This window comes from Stigmatopora nigra, chromosome 6, assembly GCF_051989575.1.
Source record: "Stigmatopora nigra isolate UIUO_SnigA chromosome 6, RoL_Snig_1.1, whole genome shotgun sequence".
NCBI classification, from domain to species: Eukaryota; Metazoa; Chordata; class Actinopteri; order Syngnathiformes; family Syngnathidae; genus Stigmatopora; species Stigmatopora nigra.
In genome coordinates, this window is record NC_135513.1 from 5,749,353 (window position 1) to 5,772,310 (window position 22,958).

The following is a 22,958-nucleotide window of genomic DNA, read 5'->3' on the forward strand; positions in this document are numbered from 1 at the left end:
TTTAGGTTTGAAATCAGGGACACTTTATTAAAAGACATGGCGGAGTGTTTAAAAAAAACTGCTTGGGCATAAGGCCATTTTAGAAAGGTGTTGACTTAAACAACAGACTGCGATTTATCCAATCTACGATCATCCTCCGAGTATCTCCGGAAGGTTTCCCCCAGCAATGGCTCCAATGCCTCAGCTGAGCGGTAGGATCGAGCTCGCACGGCACAGGCGATGACTCCGCCTACCATGGCCACTACAAGCACTGCCGCAACAATGGCAATGGTGATGATCTCAGATAGTGTATAGGCACGAACTGCAGTAAGAAAACAGGCAAGCATTGGTTACGAGATGCTCATGAGTCGTAAGTTTGTATATTTGTAGAGTATATTTCCCACCTGGCCACTGAACCTCATAGGTGTAGCCCAGGTTTTCTGGAGCAGCCACAAACATTTCTGCATTTGTGACAGGAGGCCAGAAAGGAACCATGTTGAATTGACGGTTGTGTCCAATTGGGGCATTCTCATCAGGATAAACAAGCTCGCCTGGAAAAAAAAGCATTAAATTCAGATCACTGGCACTGCAGTTCAACTCGTACTTAAAATACAATGTTTAATAATTTCAAATATTTAATAATTTCAAACATTTTACATAATTTTGGCCACGAATTTAGGAGTTCCCCTCCATTACCCATAGTTGGCAAGGATAGGCTCCAGCATCCCTGGCAACACCATAAAAATGATGGAAAAGGAATATATGTAGAAGGGAAAAGAGGCATAATAATGCAGCAGATAGGATTCAAATACGTACAAAAACATTAGTGGCCTGTATTAAATTACAGAGTAAGGCATCCCAGAAACACATGCATACATTTCCCCCAGTTTTACGGTGATACTGTATCTGGATTGGATATTACCTGGCTTGTGCCTGCTAAGCCATTCGTCAAAGATAGCATCAGTGAAAGTGTGCAGCAGAACGAAGATGGGATCATTAGGGGACAGGTGAGTCTGTCCGCCCGTGCCATTTAGAAAGAGGTGAGCCAGATTGTGGAGGCTGCGGATCACCGGATCGTACATCCCCTGGGGAGCGCTGTAGCCTTTGGAAAAAGAAAAGAAAAGTTGTTTACACATTACAAGCATAATTATATTTAAATGAGAATATGGATGTGAATGATGGTTGCTCAAAATATGCATTGGAAAAAAATGGTTTTGCCTGGCTAGCTTTGTTGTGTAGATTGTCATGTGAAGGCTAATGTGTAGTTAAGATGGGGTTTATTTAAGACTAAAGTAATACAAACCTAGATTGGTTGCATTTTTCTGAAAATGAAATTTCTGTGGATTTTTTTTTCAACATTTGTGTCACTCTACATGCCCACTGGGTGAGAATTGCATCTTTTTATACTTAATGTATTGCAAAGTATTATACTTGTGACCTTTATCCTCAATAATTGTAGGACTGTAGCCTTTCCATTTAGCTTTATATCAGTTGCAATGCAAATGAAATCGACTTTGTTTTCCTTTTTAGTCAGAAGTTTGATGAAGTAATCATGATGCAATGCTGCACACCTTCAATTGAGTTTCTGAAGCTCTCTGAAGAGGTGGAATAGTAAGGAGGTGTGTCAAAGGTGTTTATCTGCAGACAGTCCAACACGTCCTGGGGCTCGGGCAGCCTCTGCACTAGGGGCCGTGCAACATTGCCTGCTGGGTTCCTCCTTATTGGGCTGGTTTCCGTGTCTGGCAATGAAGGATAGAAGGTCAGAGATAGATTTTTCCAGCAACCACAGCACAAAGGCAAATGATGACTAGGATCTAGCTGGAAGCAATGATTGCATTCAAGGATTTTTTAGAACGGAGGCACTCAAACTGCAGTTCAGATCCAGGCCAGTGGTCCCAACAGAATAGAAGAGGAAGGGGATGTGATGAGTTCTGTTGTATTATTCAACAAATTTCTAATTCTATGAGGGAGACTAGACTAGTTTGATCAGTCTTTACGATGACAGCACGGTTATTATTCACTAAATTTTAACAACAGTGAGCAGGAGCTCTGTGAAGTCTCTTTGCAAGTAAGACCTCCTTCTTGTTTTCCTACCCCTCATCCCCATTCTTCCCTCACATCACACACAACGGTGCAATCAGCCGGCAACATAATAAGTTGTCGGCAAAGATGATTCCCACAGATCAAAGTCTGCCAGTTTTCTCTCTGACAAGCACATGCAGAAATGAGACAACCCCCCGTAACCTAGTTAAGGAGAAGTTGCTTGTTGATGCTGAAAATACCGAGCCTGTCGTGACTCTCTATGGGGATTAACCAGACACATCACTCATGTCTCACAATTTGACCTGCCTCCAAATCCCTCCAGTTTTCTTGTACATTTGCCATTGGACTGCAAGAAGCAATTATGCGAACACCAAGTGGATTGATGTTTAGGATTATTACACAATATGACATAAAAAGAAATAGTTGTATTTTTAAATTGGGAACCACGCGTCTGATTCTAGGCTTGTAAATCTGGTACCGGCGTAGGGGAAATTCCAATCCATGCAAATCTGATCACCTAAATCTGATTTATTTCACACAGTTACCTTTTGTTCTAGTTTTTAATGCCAGAAACTATTCAGAATGGCTGCTAAATAACAAAGAATGACAGAATGTTTAATAACTGATTGAATTGAAGTACTTTCATGTATGTACCTTTTAAACAGTGCATTCGCTATGTTGAAAAAGTTTATTATTGAAGCTATTATAATCCAAAAATGTTGAAAATAGGTAAGTGGACTGCTTTTTGGCTTTGGAAAATACAGAATTTTACCTTTTTAAACATTAGGTGTAATATAGAAAATAACTTGAATGAAATTGGAAATTTTTAAAAACACACCAGGTTAACTAACAGCCGCTATTCTATAATCCTTATAAAGCGTGATTTATGGACAACAATTGTCTTTTGGTTCTAAACAAGCAGGTGGGACCTACCTGCAAACCCGGGCCCCCTACTTGTGTCCAATAATTAGCAATTTTTGCTTCAATAGTGCCATGTACTCCCACTGATAATGTAGTGGTTCACATGGCTTAGGTCTTAGCCTCTAATGTATATGTGCAGTAACCAATATTTCACTGGGATATGAATGGATGCATATTGTATGTATTACAATGCATACCGCATGAAAAAAAGGTCCTAATAGGTTATCGAAAGCGGTTTTCTCTTGCAGGATGATTGGGTTTTCACCCTTAAAAACTGACTGAGACGCTCAGTAAATCAAAAGACACTCCATAGGGAGAGAGGAGTCAGCTAAGGTGGTTCTACTATGTCAGATACTTCCCGGATGCTTCACTGGATTTTTGTGTCCACTGGGATAGGATCTCGGGGCAATATGAAGAGACTAGAGCTATTGCGTCTATGTCTCATATCTGCCAAGCGTATACTTCTCTGTCCTCGCAGTGGGACGCAGGTGGTGCCTTGAGACAGTAAATTCTGGGCATTCCATCTTTAACTTCTACTCCCGTGACCCGGATAAACAGAGTAAAAAGTTTGGAAATAGTCTCTTTTTCTTGAGTTTGGATTCCTAGGAAAACTAACTTGGGATTTGAGGAGCTGATAACTTCGGGAAACCCGGGTGTAAAATAACGAATTGAGTTTCTGACAGACTGCAGTAATTGTGAGCAATTTCAAACACAGCACAGCAGCTAGGGGGTAATATTTATAGCAGCTTGTGTCGTTCATGCTCTATTTATGAGGTGGATGCCCTCATTTTGCAGCATCAACACGCTACCTTACACAGTGAGGTATCGCAAGATCATAAGTAAGCTCCTTACTGTTGCAAATTGTGCCAAAAGTGTCGTAGTCTTCCACACTCTCGCAGACCACCCTCCATTGGGCAAACACCGAGTTGGGGCTGATAGAATTCATGTCGAAGGAGCTCCTGGCACCCAAGAGGTCATCAGTGCAGATATCACAATCGCTGCCTCCGATGGCAAAGTTCCAATAGGGCAGTGCAAAGGATGAATCGCCCAGCATGTCCTATGTAATATATGATCAATGTAGGAGGAAAACAAAGCTGATATTAGATCCCAGATTAAGTGTTTTTGTTTTGTTTGTTTTGCAATATCAGATGATTTGATTCTCATCTAATGGAATCAAAACAAGTTTATAAACAACATGACTTTGTAAAACTGAATAATGAATACTTTTAAATATATTTTTTTAGATGGTTGATTATAGTATCTGACTAACACAGTCCCTGGTGGGATACATTTTGGTTGTGTAATTTTGGACTGAGCTCTAAAATTGAATCTTACTTGATCTCATTATATTAGATTTTTGTGGTATTATGGTGTGGATTGTCTCCATATTTCCCTGCCACTGATATTTTTGCATTACGTTAATCCATGATGTCATTTGGTAATTTATTATACCCACTTGCATATCTCTTTCTAGTTGTAGCAGATGAAAGCGATGCCAGGTGACAAAACCTGGGCCCTCATGGGAAAAGTCCACTCCTCCAAAGCTGGCTTGTCCTGGGCCCAGGAAGGTCTTACTGACAGAGTAATAATGACTCCAGACAAAGTAGTTATAAATAGTGATGTTCTCAAATTGTGGTGTGTTGCCATCTGGCCCAAGTATCTCCTGGTACCTAAAAAAAATGAGAACAAGAGTAGGATGCTTAACAATAACATCCCTGGATAAATTGTGTATGATTTAAGAACCTTGTAATAGTTAGGTCATTGGCCTGTATAAAAACATTTAATAACCACAGTCACTGGCATTTGAAGCATTAAGGGTACTGTTTTTATGTCCAGGTCAAATCATGACTTATATGATTTTGCACTACGTGAGGACCTTGTTTAGATGAGCTGTTGGTATTGTTGAAATTTGAACCATTATGTTTTGTACTGGCACAGGCATGGTTATTAGTTGATTCATTCACAGGCAATGAACAGTAACTTTTGAATTCCCTGCAAATACGGTGTTTTAGTGGGACACTGTGAATCAAAAGCGTTTTAGAGTGTAGTGGGAGTTCACTTTGGAGGAGAAAGTCAAACATTTTGAACTCACTGCAATTGAAAACAGCTTCAAACATTTATGTACTATTAATCCTAAAATTATTCTACCTGCAGCCTGTAGAGATAAATCTGTTTAAATCCCCCAAGAAGAAATTAATAGCTTTTCATGTTAGGAAAATTTAATGTTGAACATAAACATAAATACCGTCGTGTACAGATGACAAGGTCAGGATGGATTGTCCTCTTTGCCTGGTCCAGTGCATTGATGAATGCTTGTTTTCCAGTTGCACTCATTTGCATTAAATTTCTTCTCACTATCACAATGTTCATGGAGGAGAGAGGAGAGTAAAATTAATAAAGATTAAAGTGTATATACAAATTCTATCCAGAAAAATAGAATAACCAAGTCTTCCGAATGTCTGAATGTTTCTGAGCCAAGCTAAGACTGACTTCTTAAAAGCTCAGGACCCTTTTGCACGTGTTTGGAATTATACTTGCCTGACAGAACTGGACTCTTTGAACTAAAACAACAAAGCTTTTCACAGTATTATGATTTTCAGAATGTGATCGTCTGTGCTTTAATAAGATGAACATTTTGATCAAGGAACTGCTTGTGATCTGATTGTCAATTTAGATCTAATTGAGCAATAAGATTTGTTGGTGTCATATTTTATGTGAAGTTTGCAAAATGAAATGACTTTTACTTGATAATCCAATTTTTTGGATAATACCTATAATGGGTGTACATATTTTTCTAGGTCATTGCTCTTTGGAGGTTAGTTTTCAAAAGTTTCTCTACAATTTTGAACAGCACTTTCTCTTAAAATCCTACAGATGCAATTTTATGAGGCTTTTTAGGGAATATGGCTATTGCAACAAATGATACAATACTAAAGATACTTGTAACTATGTAGTGACACCATTTGGATTTTATAACCAGTGATTAGTTGGGAGTTCTATTTTACGGTAATTACTTCAGGAGAAGCAGTTTTTATGTAACCAATCAAAATCTTGTCCATTTCTTTTTACCAACAGAGATCCTCTGGTCACAGTTTGGTCCAGTCAGCCCATGTCGACACCGTCCGCAGTTGTAGCCGCTGAAATTCCCATTACACAGACATGAGCGGTTGAAGAATCGCAGAGGCCATCTCTCTCGGTCATCCCGTCCCGCATAAGGGTACTGTGGTCCATGGCGGCGGTTGTCTGCAGCAATGGACACACACTGACCCCGTCCTGTGCTGGAGCCACACTCATCACCAGCTTGGCCTGACAAGGATGGGCAGCATTGGCCACTCTGAAGCCCTTCTGGGGTGACGCACTCTCGGGGGAACTGGCCCAGAGTCATTGTGACGCACAAAGTCACCACCAGGAGACACGGGTTCCAAATGCTTGCCACACAAAACAGGTGAGAAAAATACCCGTCTTGTTAGTGTGATAGGAAAATGGTATTTCAAAGGGAATATCACTGAGTACAGTCCAGATCTATACTTGGGATGTACTCTTAATATAAATTCAATTATCTTCACAATATTAATGGAAAGAATATATTCCATATCCTAATTAACAGTCTGTGCCATGAAAAGAAACAGACCTCAGTAGTTGATGGGGAAAAAATGGCCTAGAAACTCGATTTTTAAACTGCGAGTCACCTCAATAAAAGATGAAGTGTCATGCGGACAAATTAACAATAATTTAAGAAGACAGTAGTGTCCTATTTTTTAAATTGCTACCTGGAATGAGGTTCTTCTTTTTAACTACACATGGACAAAAAATAGGAATGGGTACCTGTTTATTACAAGCTACTTTGTACATGTATGTGTGTACAGGTGTATATATGTATCAGGACTACACAAATCTAACAAAATGGCTTTTAACAAACATTCCCTTTTTGTCCATGTACAGTTAAAAAGAACCTCATTCCGGCCGATTTGTCCTCTTGTCCTTATTTGAGTTACATTTTTTGTGAGAGAGCTGAACTATGTGGTTATTTGAACTCAAATACACACATTTACTGAATGTTCTCATTTACTAATTACTCTATTTTTATTGCACTTCTGAAATGTCTTACCACAGGTGGTATGAGCCATTATTCATAATTCAAAGTGCAATCAACTTCCAACTCTCAGGAAATCAGACCCATTTAAACTGGACATTATTATAAATTCTTTGAAATGCATGAGTAGGCAACAGATCTTTCATGTACTATAAGCCCTTCTTATACACAATGAGAGAAAACACAGCAAAAGCATGAAAATAACATCATTTTTAAAAGGCGGAGGGTTTTCTTACCCGTGAGTGTGCATCTTGATCCTCTTGGTACGACCAACTCTAGCCCCAAAGGAGTTAGTTCATCCTGGTCCTTTGTCTTAAATAGCTAAGGAGCGCATGACTGGACCTTATTGTAGTCTCTATTAGCACCCCACCCACCATGCATACACAGTGCACATGGACAAAGTGAAAACCATTTATTCGTACAATATTTACACTTAGAGAACAATATTTTTTTTATAATACAACTACTTACAACAATTCATGTTGTCACATATGGAAATAAAGCCATAGACATGTATGACCAGAATAGGATCATAGATTGGCATTCATCGCTCCATGAATATTTACAAAATACAGTACTTTGCATATACACGCCACACACACACACACACACACACACACACACACACACACACACACACACACACACACACACACAATGATAACAAGGAAGACAGAGTATATAAAAACATGTTTTCTGATTGAGTTACCATGTTTTCTAAAAAGTAGTGAGTTTTTATAAATGTATGTACATTGTATGTATGTATCAATACAAACCCATCATTGTAAAGGAAATTTGGTAACTGGAGAAAATAGTACATACCAGTTGGGTGTTTCACTGATATTTGTGCACTTTGGGTACTGTAATGGTGTTTATAGGGTGTTAATAAAGCCAGTATAGGATCTATCCATTTAATCCCGGCAGTGCTGCTGCCATGTAAGACTGCCCGACCGAATAATACTGGTTGATGCCTTGCCCAAGGACAGTAGGCAATGAAGCCAGGATCAAACCACTGACCCTTGGGTATCTGGATGAATATTAATTCTTATGTGAAGTGGCATTTTTTAAAACAAATGAGTTACTTGACAAGACACAGGCACGATGTGGTTTATTGTCAATATTGCACAAATTTTACATTGGTGACATAAATGTCAGTCATGAACAATATAAATCTGATTTTCAAATTTCATCTTGTTGGCTTTCAGGCTGGAGTATACAAGACAAAGTCATTTGAAATGTTAACAAAACAAGACAAATGCTTATTTCCCTTCTATAGTGTCAGACTTCAGCTCAATTCACACTATTCCCGTGCCATTAGCTTACTAGGCATGATCACATGTGGAAAATGTGATCAGATGCCTCCCCTCCTCAATGGATTTAGACAAAAACAATCATGCAATTGCTCTAACATACCGAATATAAGCTGAAACGATATTATTCCATGTCAGAATCGAGCAGTGAGTGTTCAGTTTGATTACTCTTGAAACAATTTACAATACTTCGTGAGGTGCTACATTCAGAAAACGAGTCACAAGGGGGGAATCACTTTAATCAAAACATAGGAACACCAAGACCTCCCTAAAGCATGGAGCTCCTGAGCTCTTGTGAGGAATCTAGCTGCGGTCAAATGTTGGCTGATTCCTCCGTGGAGCCGTCTGTGAGGTCCAACATGCACATCATATGCTCCTCATTGTGCCCTTCGGTGTTCTGTTACGTTTGTTCCCACGTCACAGAGACTTGTTGCTGCAATTCTGTTGGTGATTGGAAAAAAATATCTTTATATAATAGAATTAATGTAATATGTAATATAATATATAGTATCAATAATATAATATATAATATCATTAGTATAATATATTATATCATTAATATAATATCAATCTAATATCTTAATATAATTTAATATAAATATTCAGTGTTCTGTAATTGGTAATATAATATAATATATAATATAATAGATAATACAACATAATTAATATAATATATAATATAATATAATAAATAATACAATGTAATTAATATAATATATAATATAATATAATAGATAATACAATATAATTAATATAATCATTACTGTGTGGTATACCTTGTTTCCTCCCCGACGAATGTAATTTAAACTATTGCTGTCACGTAAAACGTATATGCCGGAGATTACTATCATTTTTTTCAATGTTATATACTACCTTATATAAAACCGGACAAAATATGATGAAACTTAATATCTTAGGTAGGTTAAAAAAGAGAATAGGTTTCTTAATTTTACATTGGATTTAATCCTAAATGTTTTAAAAAAGTTGAATTGGCTGGTGAAGATGATAACTGGAGTGTTCGCATTCTTCTGGTGTTTTTCTTTTCCTCCAGCAGTTATTCACTCATCTTTTCCATCTGTATTCATCCAAGATCTCTAGCCATCACATGCATGATACACTGAGTAGGAGCCTCTGGCATTCATAATTTTTTGAAACAGCAAAGGGGGATCAGCTGAGAGGGTCATAAATGGACCTCTGTAATTGAAATGGACAACTGAAAACACTTATTTACACTCGAAGGCAATTGGCAGCAAGGAGTAGACAGGCTGACCATAATAAATGGGACATAACAAATAAAATAAAAATAATAAGGCCACAATGGTGTCCACATTATTTTATTCAATGAGAAATGAATGTGCTCGAAATTCGTCCATTCGGATGATGAGCAAGTAGAGAGCGCTTAATGAAAAAATTTAAAAGCATTATAAACATACTGTAACATACTGTTGAGGGTCCCCATTTCCTGCATGAAGTGTGTTTTCATTGCTGTTTCCTCCAGTGGTCAGCTCTGGTTCATCACACCCTTTCTCAGATGAGTGTTGCGTTGCCTGGCTACTGCAAAACAAGTACATTGACAAGTAATTGTTAACACAAACCCCTCACAGTGAAACCTAATTCACGCAGGAAGATTAATGTTATGTCAAAAAGTAATTGTATGATAAAAAATAAATAAAAAACCGGTAACAACTTGCACCAAGGCATTGACCTACATTTATACAAGACATTTCAGGCGGTTGGTTCCTGTAGAATGGTAAAATGTTTTTTGCTTGTTTTCTTATTTCAATTTGAGTCAAAATAATACAAAAAGTTAAAATGTAGAACTGAACAGTAAATAACTATGTGACTGTGGGGGCAAATGCAGCAATTAGATGTGAGTAGGGCATAAAGTACCAGTACCTGTTTTTATTACGATGTTTAAGGATATAGATGATTATGAGAACTGTCTCCAAAACCAAGAGGGCAATAACGACTGCTACTCCAATCTTCCATGATTCCAGGTTGATTTCCTTTGTTTCTTCACATGGTGGTTAGAATGGGACAGATATGTAACGACAGGTTCAATGAGTTCTTATCATGTCAGTCTACCTCACAAATCACTATGTAATGCACATAATGATGATGCCATCACACACACTCCTATTTCAATAAAGAACAAAGAGTTATAAAACGTAACGTAAAATCTTCTGGATTGACCAATGAGGAGCATTTGTAATATTTTTTTTATTGCATCTAACAAGGTTATCCCACTGCCACACCCATTAGTCTTCAATCAATTAAACTAATATGGTAATAATTATGGCAAATATATCTGCAGATGATTATGATTAAAATGATCATGCATCGTGGCATGCAAAAACAACAAAAAACTTTGGAAAGTACCCTGTTATTTCTCACCGGGATCCTTAGCTGTATATTCATTTTGCTCTTCTCTTGCCTTGGGTGGAATCACCAGGGTATTCTTCACAAAATAATCCAAAGTCGGTTGAGCCACATTAGAGTCAGGTGACAAAAAGTCTTCCGTGGGTGTGAGGATCTCATTCCCGTGGTCAGTGAAGACATTCTCTGAATGCTCATTGAGGGCCGTACTCGTGGCAACAGCACCCTGATTTTTAGGCCTGTGCTCCAGGGAGACTTCATCCTCACGCTCTAGGGCAGAGATCACAGTTGTTTCTAGAATGGGACCATTGGTATGTGACACAGTGATGACAATGAAGCCCAGAGGCCAAGGTTTAGTTGTTTTGTTTAGTAAACTTATGGAATTCAGAATGTGTAGCTATGCATTAAATCTCAAGCTTGGTTGACTCTGATGTGGACATAGATGTTTAGATGGATACTAGAAAGTTAGATGGATGGGTGGGTGGATGTCTCCACCAAAAATGTAATACTGTGTGTACTTTTTGTTAAGGTCAATTTGTTTTGTCATCAAATACCTGATCCAGACCAATTTGTGGATTAAGTGACCCAACATTCTTTTAAAAATGTGATCATGTTTTCCTCCTATTATCTTGTTCAGGGTAATATCAGGAAAATTATTGTAAATCGTTGTTTGTTTTGGAAATACTACTAGAAAAAAAGTACAGAAATAATATTGTACATTTTTCTTATGAATGGATAGTCAGAATGTCTCACCAAGGTCTTCCTCATTTGTAGTTTGCGATGTAACTTCTACTCCAGCATGTTGCTCATCCCCACCATTGACCAATACTTCATATCCTCGCTTCATGGCAGTATTTTCTTGACTGTCGCCACCCACTGACTCCTTTTCACCAACTACAATGCCAATATGTTGTACTTCTTCCTCTACCTGACTTTGCTCTGAATTGTTGTTTTGCATTTCCTTCCCTATGTAAGTTTCTTCCCTAACCTGGGGCTCTTCTACCACAGGCTGTGTTGCCTTGATTTCAAAATTCTCAAATGGCAGTACCGTGACCTCACTTTCCTTAAGGGACTCCTCCATCCACCTTACTGCCTCTAGGTGTTCCTCCACTTGACTTAGGTCAGTGTCTTCGTCAGTCTCCTGCACTTGCATTCCACCATAATCTGTTTCTTCAACAGTTGGAGCTGCTTCTGTTTCTATTCCAACATCTGATATTAAAACCTGTGTGTTGTTGTCCTCTGCACTTTGATCCAATTGACTCACAATTTCTTCTACAACTTCCTGACTAACCTTGGAATCTAATGATGCATTTATAACAGCCTCAGTTCCAATGTTATCAACACCAATTGTAGTCTCTTCTATATTGTCAGCAACTTCTTCTCCATCAAATTCTCCATCTATTTTCACTACCATCTGCTTAGTCAATTCTACTTCAGTCTCATTTTCAAGACCACGTGCATTTTGCCCCACTCCTTCCTGAAGACCAACATCATCCAATATACTTTCAACTTGTCCCAAAGCTGCTTCCACCACCTTCTCTAGAAGCTCCTTCAGGCCCTCCTGACCAGCATGACCACCCTCCTCTTTCTCAGAAGCCTCCTGTATTGCTTGTTGCACCTCTTCTAGACTTGGTGGGGCAACTACTGTCAAAACCTCAGTTGGAGACGGCTCATGATCATGGGGTGTGATTAGGGTATCTTCATGAGTGACCGTGGAAGACTGGATTGGGGTAATGTGGCCTGCAGACATGACACATTTTTATAGCATTTAGAGGGGTTGAACATGTTTTATATTCTTTTTTTAATTTATTTTTTATTCTTATGATCCTTAAAACCTATACTTTTTTTCTGATATGTATTAATGTAGCCTACATCACTACAAGTAAGGTAGGAAAAAAACGCAAGCATGTCTACTGAAGTAGCTGCGAGGCTGTATATCATAACCTACCGTCAGATGTGCAATGCATCATTAACAAAAGCATCAGTAATCCTTTTAAAAATATGTTCTCCATAGTTTCCAGAAAATACTTTGGGGGTTGAAAATATAGATCCCAGTTTTGTTTCATAAAAATCTGTTCACTCAATTCCAATGGTTCCTTTTAAAATGCCTGACAACAACAACGCTAGAAGACATGCACTGAGTTTGTAAGCTCTTGACGCTTTGACAGTAAATTTGGTCTGAGCAGGGAGATGTTAAGCAGGTGATGCTGAAAGGAGGGTGGGTGAAAAAACAAGCAGTGCCATGTTAATTATTGCCGATCCGAGGTGCCTCCAAGCCTACAGGTGTCTCTGCGAGGGATGGGGTTGGGCTGGTTTGGGTTTCGTAAAGTCTCACGTCATTGTTAAATACATTCAGGACCCTTACACTGGCTGCAGTGAGGCCCTGGCGGCATGTCACACACAGAGTGAACCCTGCTAGGGCAATTATAGGTGGGCTGTGAGTTTGTGTTATGAGTGAGTGATGTTGCTCTGCCTTGATGTAGAACTATAGAAAAGGCCTTTGGGAGAACCATCAAAAATTAACAGTAAAATACTTGGATGGGATTAAGAAAACAATTTCATTGCCCTTTTTTATTTTCTTTTAACATTTAGAGTGGTGATCCATTTTATTTGATGTAGGAGAAAGAGGTCCGAGTTGAGCCAAGGGGAAGTAGTGCCTGTTATCCAGAAAACTGTAGAACCTTTTCTCAAGACCACACTTTTTGGGGAGGGAAAGTTAATTTCACTCAGAGTAACAAGGGTGGTGTAAAGTTAAGCAAGTTCTGGTCTACACTGCATATTCTGCTTTATTGCATAAAAGCCATTTCTGTGATCCTCTGTCTAAAATAGTCCCTCAGAAGGAAGGGACCAGTGCAATATTTGTGCCTTGTTGAGTTTTTAATTTTATTTTTAAAGAACCAGGTATGATAGGATTGTAGATTTGGGTATGGTGCAAGTCTTGCTTAAAAAAAATGAAAATGAAGTTTAACTATAACTTTGAAGGCCACTTCTCCAATTCACCTAGAAATCAAACCTCCTGCAGCTGCGATGCAGATGCGTCACCACTATAAAAACATCATAGATAAATTTCTATCAGTTGCTTTTTTGGCTAAGAATGTCTGCAAGAATTAGACAGAGAGAATCACAAGGGCTAAAACATGTAAGACCTCCACTGAAAGGTGGTACGTAACTCCCACTGTGACTACTTTGTCAGCCACTTGTGAATAAACAATGCTTAACTCCAGCCTTTTGATTCATATTACAGTGTGATTTTATCCAGGGGTGCTGATTGGGAAACTGATTTGTGAAAGGTCTGAATTACAGATGAAAGATAGTGAACTTAGACTTCATAAAAATGTTCAATAGTGCATAAATCCCCCAAAATTATTTGCAGGAACATACAGCATCAATTGTATCGTGTCAATAGTTATGCTGTGAATCCCCTGAGAGTATCAAATGTGCAAGTATTCCTGAGTCTGCGCATGACCAGTTCTATTACTTTTTTACTGTATTGAGATATGAAAGTACATGAGCTATGTGCATGTGCACAATGATGTTCATTGAGTTAATCCTGTGCTACAAATTAGTCACAAGCTTTTTGGGTGGTGCTACTGCCTGGTAGCACAAAGCACTCTGTGGAGCTCATGTGACTGCATTAACCTTTCCTACCTAATCCTGGGCAGAGAGGGCAGAGAAACAGAAGGATCAGAAGTTGGCGAAATGCAAAGACTGTGCAAAGAAAGAATGCTTCAGACCTTGTTTTTTTGGCCCAAATCATGTCTGTAACTCAAAGTTTGGCAATGATTTCAATTTCCTGTTCAAGTTTAAGCGCAGTTCATTGTTCAGCATCAATGACTGCAGGCTTAAACAACAGAACCACTAAGGAAATGAACAAAGCGCATCAGAGCATTGACTTTCAGACAGAGGAACAAAAACCAGATAACTGCTAACCAAAGAGTCCATTCCATCTTTTGATTAGCTATTTCTTTTAAAGGGAACTTTTTTGTTTACCTCTTATATAAAAATCACCTGATTTAGGACAGGCAGTGTCAGATGTTTTTCTCACTCAGTGGCTGTGACTTTATGGGTGCTAATGCTTGTCTTTGTCTGTGTGTGCCCCATGCTTAACTGGTAGAGGGCAGAGTCTGCCTTTAGCCCAAAGTCAGCTGAGATAGGCTCCAGCACCCCGCCACTTTGTCAAGGTTTGGTGGTGAAATGAATGAGTGAAATATGTAAATATGTACATCTACTTTTTTTAAATGGTTACATGACATTTGCTTATTGTTTTACAACAGAGGCCTTTAGACATTATAATCAATGGACAATTTGGTTCTCAGCAGCTGATTCTATTAAAAAGAGAAAAAAAATCCCCAGAAGGCTTCTTAAGTCACATCGTTGGGCAATGAATTCTGAAGCAAAAAGATTACAATGACCCAATGTCTTGATGAAACATTTTGGCCTTTAACATTTTGGGGATTTTTTTTACTGAAACAAAGACAGTTTAACAAAGCTGAAGAAAAACATTGAGTCTCTTTTGACGTAGCTTACAGCTGATTTGTTCTAAGTTGAGTGACTTTTTGTCTTCTTTGGTTAGCTGCCTCATGTTCAAACGGCAATGTACAATCCGATGGAATGCAATGTTATGACTTTAGAACTGAAAAGATTTAGATGATTGCTAAGTTTTAGCTGATAATGATTTGAAATATTGTGAAAAACTTACAATACTTGAAATATTACACAATCTAATCAGTGAAATAAACACTAAGAAGCTGACATTTTAAGTTAAAGATCATTATATTTTCTGTGTTTCAGATTCTTTGCATCAACTAATATTATGTAAAAGGAGCAGCCTGTCACTATCAGGAGCACCATATGACTTACCGTCAGTACTTCACATGTTACTACTGGAATTTCAGATCAAGTCTTCTCGAAAGGGGCGCACTAGAGGTATGTAACCAAAAATCAGTGCCAGCAAAGTCCACTGCTCAATAACACATGCAATTATAATCTGCAAAATATAGCTTAAGTATACACCGCAAAGTTATGCCATTCAAAATCTCTATCATTTTTATCATGTACTAGAGTTATTTCAAGATATATTTGTAACATAATGCATACATAGTCGTGAGTTAACTGTGGACTGCATGCAATTCATCACAATCAAAAAAAAATTTCTAAACCCCTTATCCTCACAAGAGTGGCACAGCTGCTACAGCCTATGGCAGCTATTAACAGGGAGAATGTGGGGTACAGCCTGAAATGTCCAGCCAATCACAGAGCATGTTAATACAAATATACAATTAAATTCATAAAAAATCAATTGGCATTGTTATGCTTTGCTACAAATTATCTCTATGCATAGGATAGGGCCATAATAACTAAAGTTCATAAAACATTAATTGGACACTTAAAAAAAATCCTTTGTGGTACAAAATTAGAAATAGTCATGGTGTGAAACATTACCTAAATATTCATGGATTTTTAATCATCAATTTAGTGGTTCTGATGTAGCCTACTATTTGCTGACATGAATTTACTATGCTTACCACTATCACCCTACTACTTTATGACCAATCAAATCGCTATTAGGATTCCAGTGACCTAAACATGACTTTTTTCTTTTCACCAGACACATTTGATCATTTCAGCTTTTAGTAGACTTTGTGCCAAACTTACCAGAGCTACTGCCAGCATTGAAACCTTCAAAGGGCACATTTTATGCAAGTTGATGCAAATGGGAATATTCCGAGTAAATCCCAAAGCAGCATGGCCTGATGACCTCCTGATCCGAGAGCGCGTGATCTTATGAGCAGACACGCTCCGGTGGTGATTTATTTAGCTTTATACTTTCTAAACGCCTATATTAAACCTACTCTGAGTGAACTGAAAATTCTAAATGAGCTTTGTTATTTGAGAATAAATAATCTCGGTTTAATCTTTCATTCACACAATCAGAGGTCAATAGATTACACTAGCCTACTTAGATTTTAAAGCATTGGAAAGGGGGCTTCCTCCGGGGGGAGTTAGTGATGTGAATTTAGCCGTATTTAAAATGACTGGAGCCAAAGAGGTTGATTTTGGGTTGAGGTCATTATGAATGACACACCACCAGAGGGGGCAATCCCCTTTAAATTGCTGCGAGTGTCCTCGCCTTACTTTATGGTCTTTAGGATCAGCAATTAATTCAATGATATGACCACCATAAATTTTAACGGACCTCCTTCACCATACAGTGGTTAGGTTACTGTATACCATAGTTGTATCGTTGTGATAGTAATAAACTATTATACCTTTTAGAATTAATTAATGACTGTCATCTCCATCGTTGTAGGATTCCCACTATTGAATTTGCTATTATAAAATGTAATAACTCATTTATCTTCTTACAATACTTTGCTTTCCAATATAATTGACACTAGTTTCAGGAACATTTAAGTTCCCCAAATGCAGTATGTGGGCCATCTTTTTGGGTCATAGTTAAAACTTGTGACGTTACCTTCTTTCTTCTTTGCATACATGGAGATCTGAGACTTCCTGTTGACAACAACAACAACATCCAACAGTGCCAAGCAAGAGAAATAATGTATGCTCTCATTATTATTCCTATTTAGACTTCTAACGTATTCGGCCTTAGTGGGGAACAGCCTTTTCAAAGGAAAAGTGGCATGTTGATAAGGCATGGAAGTTAGGTCGAATTATTCAGTCCTCCCCTCATTTTCTCTCCTCCATGAAAACATGAACTCGTAAGCCCGACTTGTGTACATCATTCAGTGTGCACGCAGCAAGGCTTCACAATTTACAATTAATTATCAAGCATGGAAATTTCTGGGCATGATTATGCTTCTGCTAAGACTCTGACCAATAGCTCAAAGCACAGCTGTAAGGACAGGAACTTGAAAGAGCTCACTGAATGGCAAATCACATAATTAAACAACTGTGTATAGCCATATTTTATTGTTATAGTGTTTTTGGAACTTATTGGTAGAAAAACACAACGAGCCGGAACACATTTATCCAGCAATGTTCTCCCTTGTTTGGCAACATACAAGAGATTCAATACCTCCATGCCTCACCTTGTAAATGGAACAATTATATAAAGGCTCCATTGTGCATTATATAAATGACTCAATGTTATCAATATTTCATTCTCTGTGCAGTTGGTGTGTCTGGTAATTGGATATTTATTTTATGGTCTACCACACAGTAATGTGGGCATGTATCTATTGGTTGTGCATAATTAGAATGATGTATTATTTTATAGTGGATCCTTGTGCATGTCCTTTTCTCTCGTCCTAGTGTGTGGCTCGAGTTAATCTTAGGGCAGGTCAAAAAATAGCTTTGAAAACATATGGGTATTTAGAGAAGAGTTTAAATATTAGTTTAGTTTTATTCCAGGTAGTTTTTTTTATCTCTGCATAAGACAAAATAATTAGTACTTGACCTTAACTGTTTATTTTGTTAGTTTTGTTCAATATGTTGATTTCTTATGAGGAGATGAACAGCAAAATTCATAAAAGGTGTTTGATCTTTTGATGAAAAAAAAATGTACATTATAATGCAATGTAAATGGGTGTTTAGTTCATTCTCTTGTTCATATTTCGAAATCCTAACAAGTGGTCAACCACACTTCAACATTTAGAGGCTTTGTAGTATAATGTTCTTCTACTTTTAATTTCACTTGGTGACCAGATAATGGCGCTGTTGAGTTTAATTCCAATACTCCCATCGGATTTGAGGCCTGCCAAAGACCAAAAGAGAAACTGAGATGACAAAGGAGGAAGTGAGAGTGAAACAGCAACAAGGGAGTGAAGCAGGGAGGAGGAAGGAACGAGGATAAAGTGTCTGAGTTGTACCTTCACAAACCATTACATCACCTCCTCTTGGTAGAACGCGCCTCCCGGGCTTACGTCAGTGGGAAAGACTGCAAATGCATCATTGGGCTATAAGCAACACTTTTATGCTTGCATCAACAAACACAGTTCTCTAGCTTTGAGCTTTGTGTGAGATGTACAACACGTTCCTTTGCCTCCAATCAGAATTGTGACATCCCAGTTCACAGTAGTGTCAGGCATAAAGGAGAATGCTTAGAGGCGCTATCCTCCTCATAGCAACTCTAGACAGCTTTACTGTTCATCAAACTAACAGCACCTTTGCCCCTCTGATGCTGATGTGTCTGCTTACCTGCTTGCCTCCTCAGCATAAAGTAGTTGCAAAGTACACAAGAGAAGGAGGCAGAGCACAAGAGATTTTTTTTTGGGCACTCATGGGAAATTCTGGATATTTAACTTGGGCCAATGTGTGTGTCTGCGTGGAAAGGGGGTGTTGTTGTATTGCTAATAGTCCCGAGCACTCCTACTCTATGTGAGAAGCAGCTCAGTGCCTGCAGGTCCCAGATAACCTGTTTGGGCCATTTTTGCTGTGGATGCGAATATTGTGGCCTCATCATCAATCATTAGACTTTTCTCATTGGCTATTTGAATCAGGTCTAGCTGGCTGTGAACACATTTAGTGTAACAGGATCTGTGTGGGCGTGCGTGTGGGTTTGTGCAAGGGTACGCATGTGTGCACGGCCCTCTGTCAAACGTACATGCAGTATCACCGCATCGGTGAGAATTGCGGAAGGGTGATGATTCAAGTGGTGGATGGAATGACTGTTCATATTTAATAAGAAACAAAAAAAAAGTTTAGAGTGTAATATTAGTGATTTATATTCATGTACTGTCATGTACATCATCAAAACGTGTTATTCTCTCAAAAGTTGCAGAGTTGCTGTTACAGTAGTGATTTTTATAGTACAATTTCTATAGTATCAATCTGTGAGAGTCTTGGTAATTTACTTTTGAAAACTCTTTGACAAGATTCAATCATTTAATTAGTGTGTAGAAACTCTGTAGTGGGACTACAAATTTATATAGTGAACCTATGATTTAACAGTATGGACATTTTAGTCCAGACATTTCTGCATCGCCGTCTTTTTCATTACATTCATTATACTAACTGATATATTTCAGTAATATATAAGTAGGTTCATTGCTTATATAGAACCCTCTGCAATAGAAAATGTGGTGAGCGGTGGGAAAAGTCCTGGGGTTCCTACTAGGTGTGTGTACTTTTTTTTGTGCTGCACTACACTCTGAGCTCTATGCTACCAGCCTCGGGCTACAGTCTATGATCCGTTACGGGCGCATACAGCTCTTTGAGGTGATGTTTCCTCACCTGCCCAGCCTCTGGTTCCCAGCTTTGAACTCTTTGTCCATGTAGATATGAATTGGAGTGGATGCCTTTTCTTTAATGTAATCTTGGGTGGCATTTAATTTAAGAAAACTACAATAGAAATAATGTTTAAGTTGTTGATATGTACGTGTTGGCTGTTCCTTTTCTGTCATGAATTGTTGTTGAGGTTTGAACAACCATGGTTGGATGACAGCTGGAGCTTTATTTACCTTGCTACTAGATTCCAGATGAATAATGTGATTGTTGGACAACATGACACATTAAAATACACCTGTTTGATGCTCACTGTCAGGCTTGACAAAATCTAACACAATGCAAAGTTATATAAACTTGTGTACATCCTTTGCTGTGAGTTAGGATGTCGAGAATTTAATTGAGAACGGATTTTGTGTGTTCTTTCTGTGTCCTGTTGTCCTGCCTGCTGCTAAAAGTACATCAGTGAATTTGACTAGACATTGAATTTACCGGGGGCATTAGGACTTTCAGGCTTGCAACCTCATTTACACATAAGAGTCTCTTGTGGTTTTATTTCATGAAGCTCAGGATGGAGAAGACTGAGATAGCATCCATTGTCCTGTGGAAACCATAGACAACAAATCATTAGATCCTTTTCATTTGCTATGCGCACTGTGTCTTCACAATCACACTATGGGGATGTAGAAAAGGGGGTTTTCCTCCATCTTGTTTTCCAAAGCAACATTCTGCAACCGATGCAAACGCATATCAGTGGCACCACGGGAGCAGGTGAATTCTCTCCTGCCTTCAGCATAGACCAGAAAAAGTACTGGCAGAACAAATAAGCAATGTGCTTCTCTCTCTTTTACTGTTCCTGCATGCCATCAAACTATGGGCTCTTTTCCCAGATTCTGATACAGCTTTTGGAAAAGATATTCTGTCAATTTTACCCCCAAAATCATGGCAGAAAGTAGTCCGGCCCTCCATCAATCATCTGTACCATTCATCATTGTCAGGCCCTGTGGCCACATTGAATAAGTTCCCAATTGACGATAGACAGGACTTGGGTTACTCTGAACTGTTGAGAGCAAATGAGGGCACATATTTAACAATTATTCCCTTATTCCCGCTCACATTCATAACAATGGACAACATAGTGTTGAATTCCGGTTCACTTCCACACACCTTTCTGCCCGTGAACCATATTGCTACAGTGAGATTTCCCATGACATCTCAATCGCAATAATTATCACACTGTGAGCTTAATAATGTGATGAAACAGACGTGCAAGATTTAGTCGTTATGTCCGTAGTTAATGGTCATTGACAGAGCAGTAGTGTATTTCATCCACTTTATCGCCAAGATTACTAGTTTGTAACATTCAAAATACACAGTACAGTTTTTGGCCACCTCTGGTTGAATTTTCAGCAAGGACAACCAACCGCAAATGTACTTAGAGTTGAGTTATTGCCTCATGAGTTATCACCCGCTGATGGAAAGCTTTGAATTTACTCTCCAGGTTTTATGCAGGTGCCATATAACTAGGTCCAAACAAAATCAAAAGAAGCACAACAAGTATTCCAACTCTTCGTTCTTGCTCTCCTGTTCCTTCTGCATTCCAAATACTATGTATCTCGGTGTAGGATTAGTATCCATGTCTGCGGTGTTGGAACGGGGTTTACGTACCTGAGTCTCCTAGCGGAGAAGGAGAAGATAAACAGAGTACCAAGGATTAATAGATACATGTAATGTTGGATTACCGGAAGCATGTACATTTATACAGTTGTATTTGGTGTAAGAAGCAAGCTTCTTAAAGATTACTTAAACCGGGGCTACAGTGAACCGTATGCAAAGTAGTGGGTGAATCTAAATAATGTGGAATCATGACAGTCAAAATATTCCATTTCCAAAACTGGGATTGGCCTCTGGTACATGTGAAATTTCAGCATATCATAGACTGATGAAATATTATATTGTGCTTATTGTTTCAGGGTCATGCTAAGATTTTGAAAAACACCGCTAAGATTTAATTGTTCATTGTGTAAAAATTGCAGATCCAATTTTTGCATTGAGATATCCTGCTCTCTCAATGTTTGCATGGCTTATTTTCATGCATACCCTAAACCAAAAGTGTGCCTGTTCAGATTGAGCAAAGGATCAAATGTGCCCCCCGATAGACTGCTGACCAGTCCAGGGTGTTCCCTGCATCTTGCCCACTTTCATTCAGGATAGTCCCCAACTCATCCATGAACTTAATAAGGAAAGCACAATGTGGAAGTTGCCTCAATATCCATTTATGTGGTTAAATTTTGCCTTGACTGGCATCATTTTTGTGTCATGAAAATGCAGCAGAACAGTAGAAGCAAAAGAAAAACACGTTGTTGCCTAATAGTCATCTATTATATACTCACCAAACTCAAGTCCACTGAGAAAGAACAATAAGTCTTTCAAATTATAAATCTTATTTTGACATTTGTTCTCCAGTGAATTTGCTCTGTAAGTAGATAGAGACGTGAATGTTTCATTTCCCCCAACACAGGATCCATGCCGTGTTGTTAACATATATCCACGTCAGCCAGTGTTTTTTCTTTGATGTTGTTTCCTCCAATCAATATTGATATTTTTATTCTGTTTATCTGCAGTTTCTGTCCAGTCAGTGAGTTGGCAGCTATTTGTTTGTCCAAAATCAATATTTTTGTTACATCTCACCTGTTAAGCAAAACAGCCGCTATAGACAGTGGCAGAGGGGATGGGTATCCTCAGTTTATATAACAGCATTTCGAGTCTGCCCAAATGAGCCACTGACTTATTGCACAGGAAAAAATGCTTATTTTGTAGACGTATATGTGCTGTGTTTGCATGCATGCCACCGAGGTTTGTTTTCATTCTCCAGGAAGCTAAATCAGAGAAGGGCAGTGATTCACTCTGCCTCATTTGAAGAGCAACTTGGAGATGTAATTGGTCTCCTGACACATGAAGTCGCTCAAAGACACGAACACACACATACACACACATAGATTCATTCGTTCGTCTTACGTTCTCATTCCATGTTTCCCAGGCCTTTGAAC

General features: G+C 38.5%; 3 protein-coding genes across 4 annotated transcripts in view; 1 reads left to right on the top strand and 2 right to left on the bottom strand.

Moving 5' to 3' along the window:
- On the bottom strand, positions 1-7,430 carry tyrp1b (tyrosinase-related protein 1b). The gene is made up of 9 exons (XM_077719487.1): positions 7,273-7,430; positions 6,013-6,371; positions 5,189-5,297; positions 4,400-4,613; positions 3,796-4,000; positions 1,551-1,718; positions 902-1,081; positions 384-530; positions 1-301 (listed from the first exon to the last, which is right to left on the bottom strand). Exons 1-9 carry the CDS (start codon positions 7,284-7,286, stop codon positions 96-98), a joined length of 1,602 nt encoding a protein of 533 aa, XP_077575613.1. The 5' UTR covers positions 7,287-7,430; the 3' UTR covers positions 1-95.
- Positions 6,023-22,958, top strand: part of LOC144198463 (uncharacterized) — a 25,303-nt gene continuing 8,367 nt past the window's right edge. For both annotated transcript variants that reach the window (XR_013326717.1, XM_077719488.1), the window contains exons 1-2: positions 6,023-6,388; positions 15,514-15,648. Coding sequence is in view for 1 of the 2 variants with exons in the window: in XM_077719488.1 (XP_077575614.1) it covers positions 15,574-15,648 (75 nt within the window). In the remaining variant the exon portion in view is untranslated. The remainder of the gene's footprint in view (positions 6,389-15,513; positions 15,649-22,958) is intronic.
- Positions 7,940-16,550, bottom strand: LOC144197751 (uncharacterized). Its single transcript, XM_077718348.1, has 6 exons — positions 16,378-16,550; positions 11,476-12,462; positions 10,741-11,016; positions 10,243-10,360; positions 9,790-9,900; positions 7,940-8,063 (listed from the first exon to the last, which is right to left on the bottom strand). Exons 2-6 carry the CDS (start codon positions 12,134-12,136, stop codon positions 7,940-7,942), a joined length of 1,290 nt encoding a protein of 429 aa, XP_077574474.1. The 5' UTR covers positions 12,137-12,462; positions 16,378-16,550.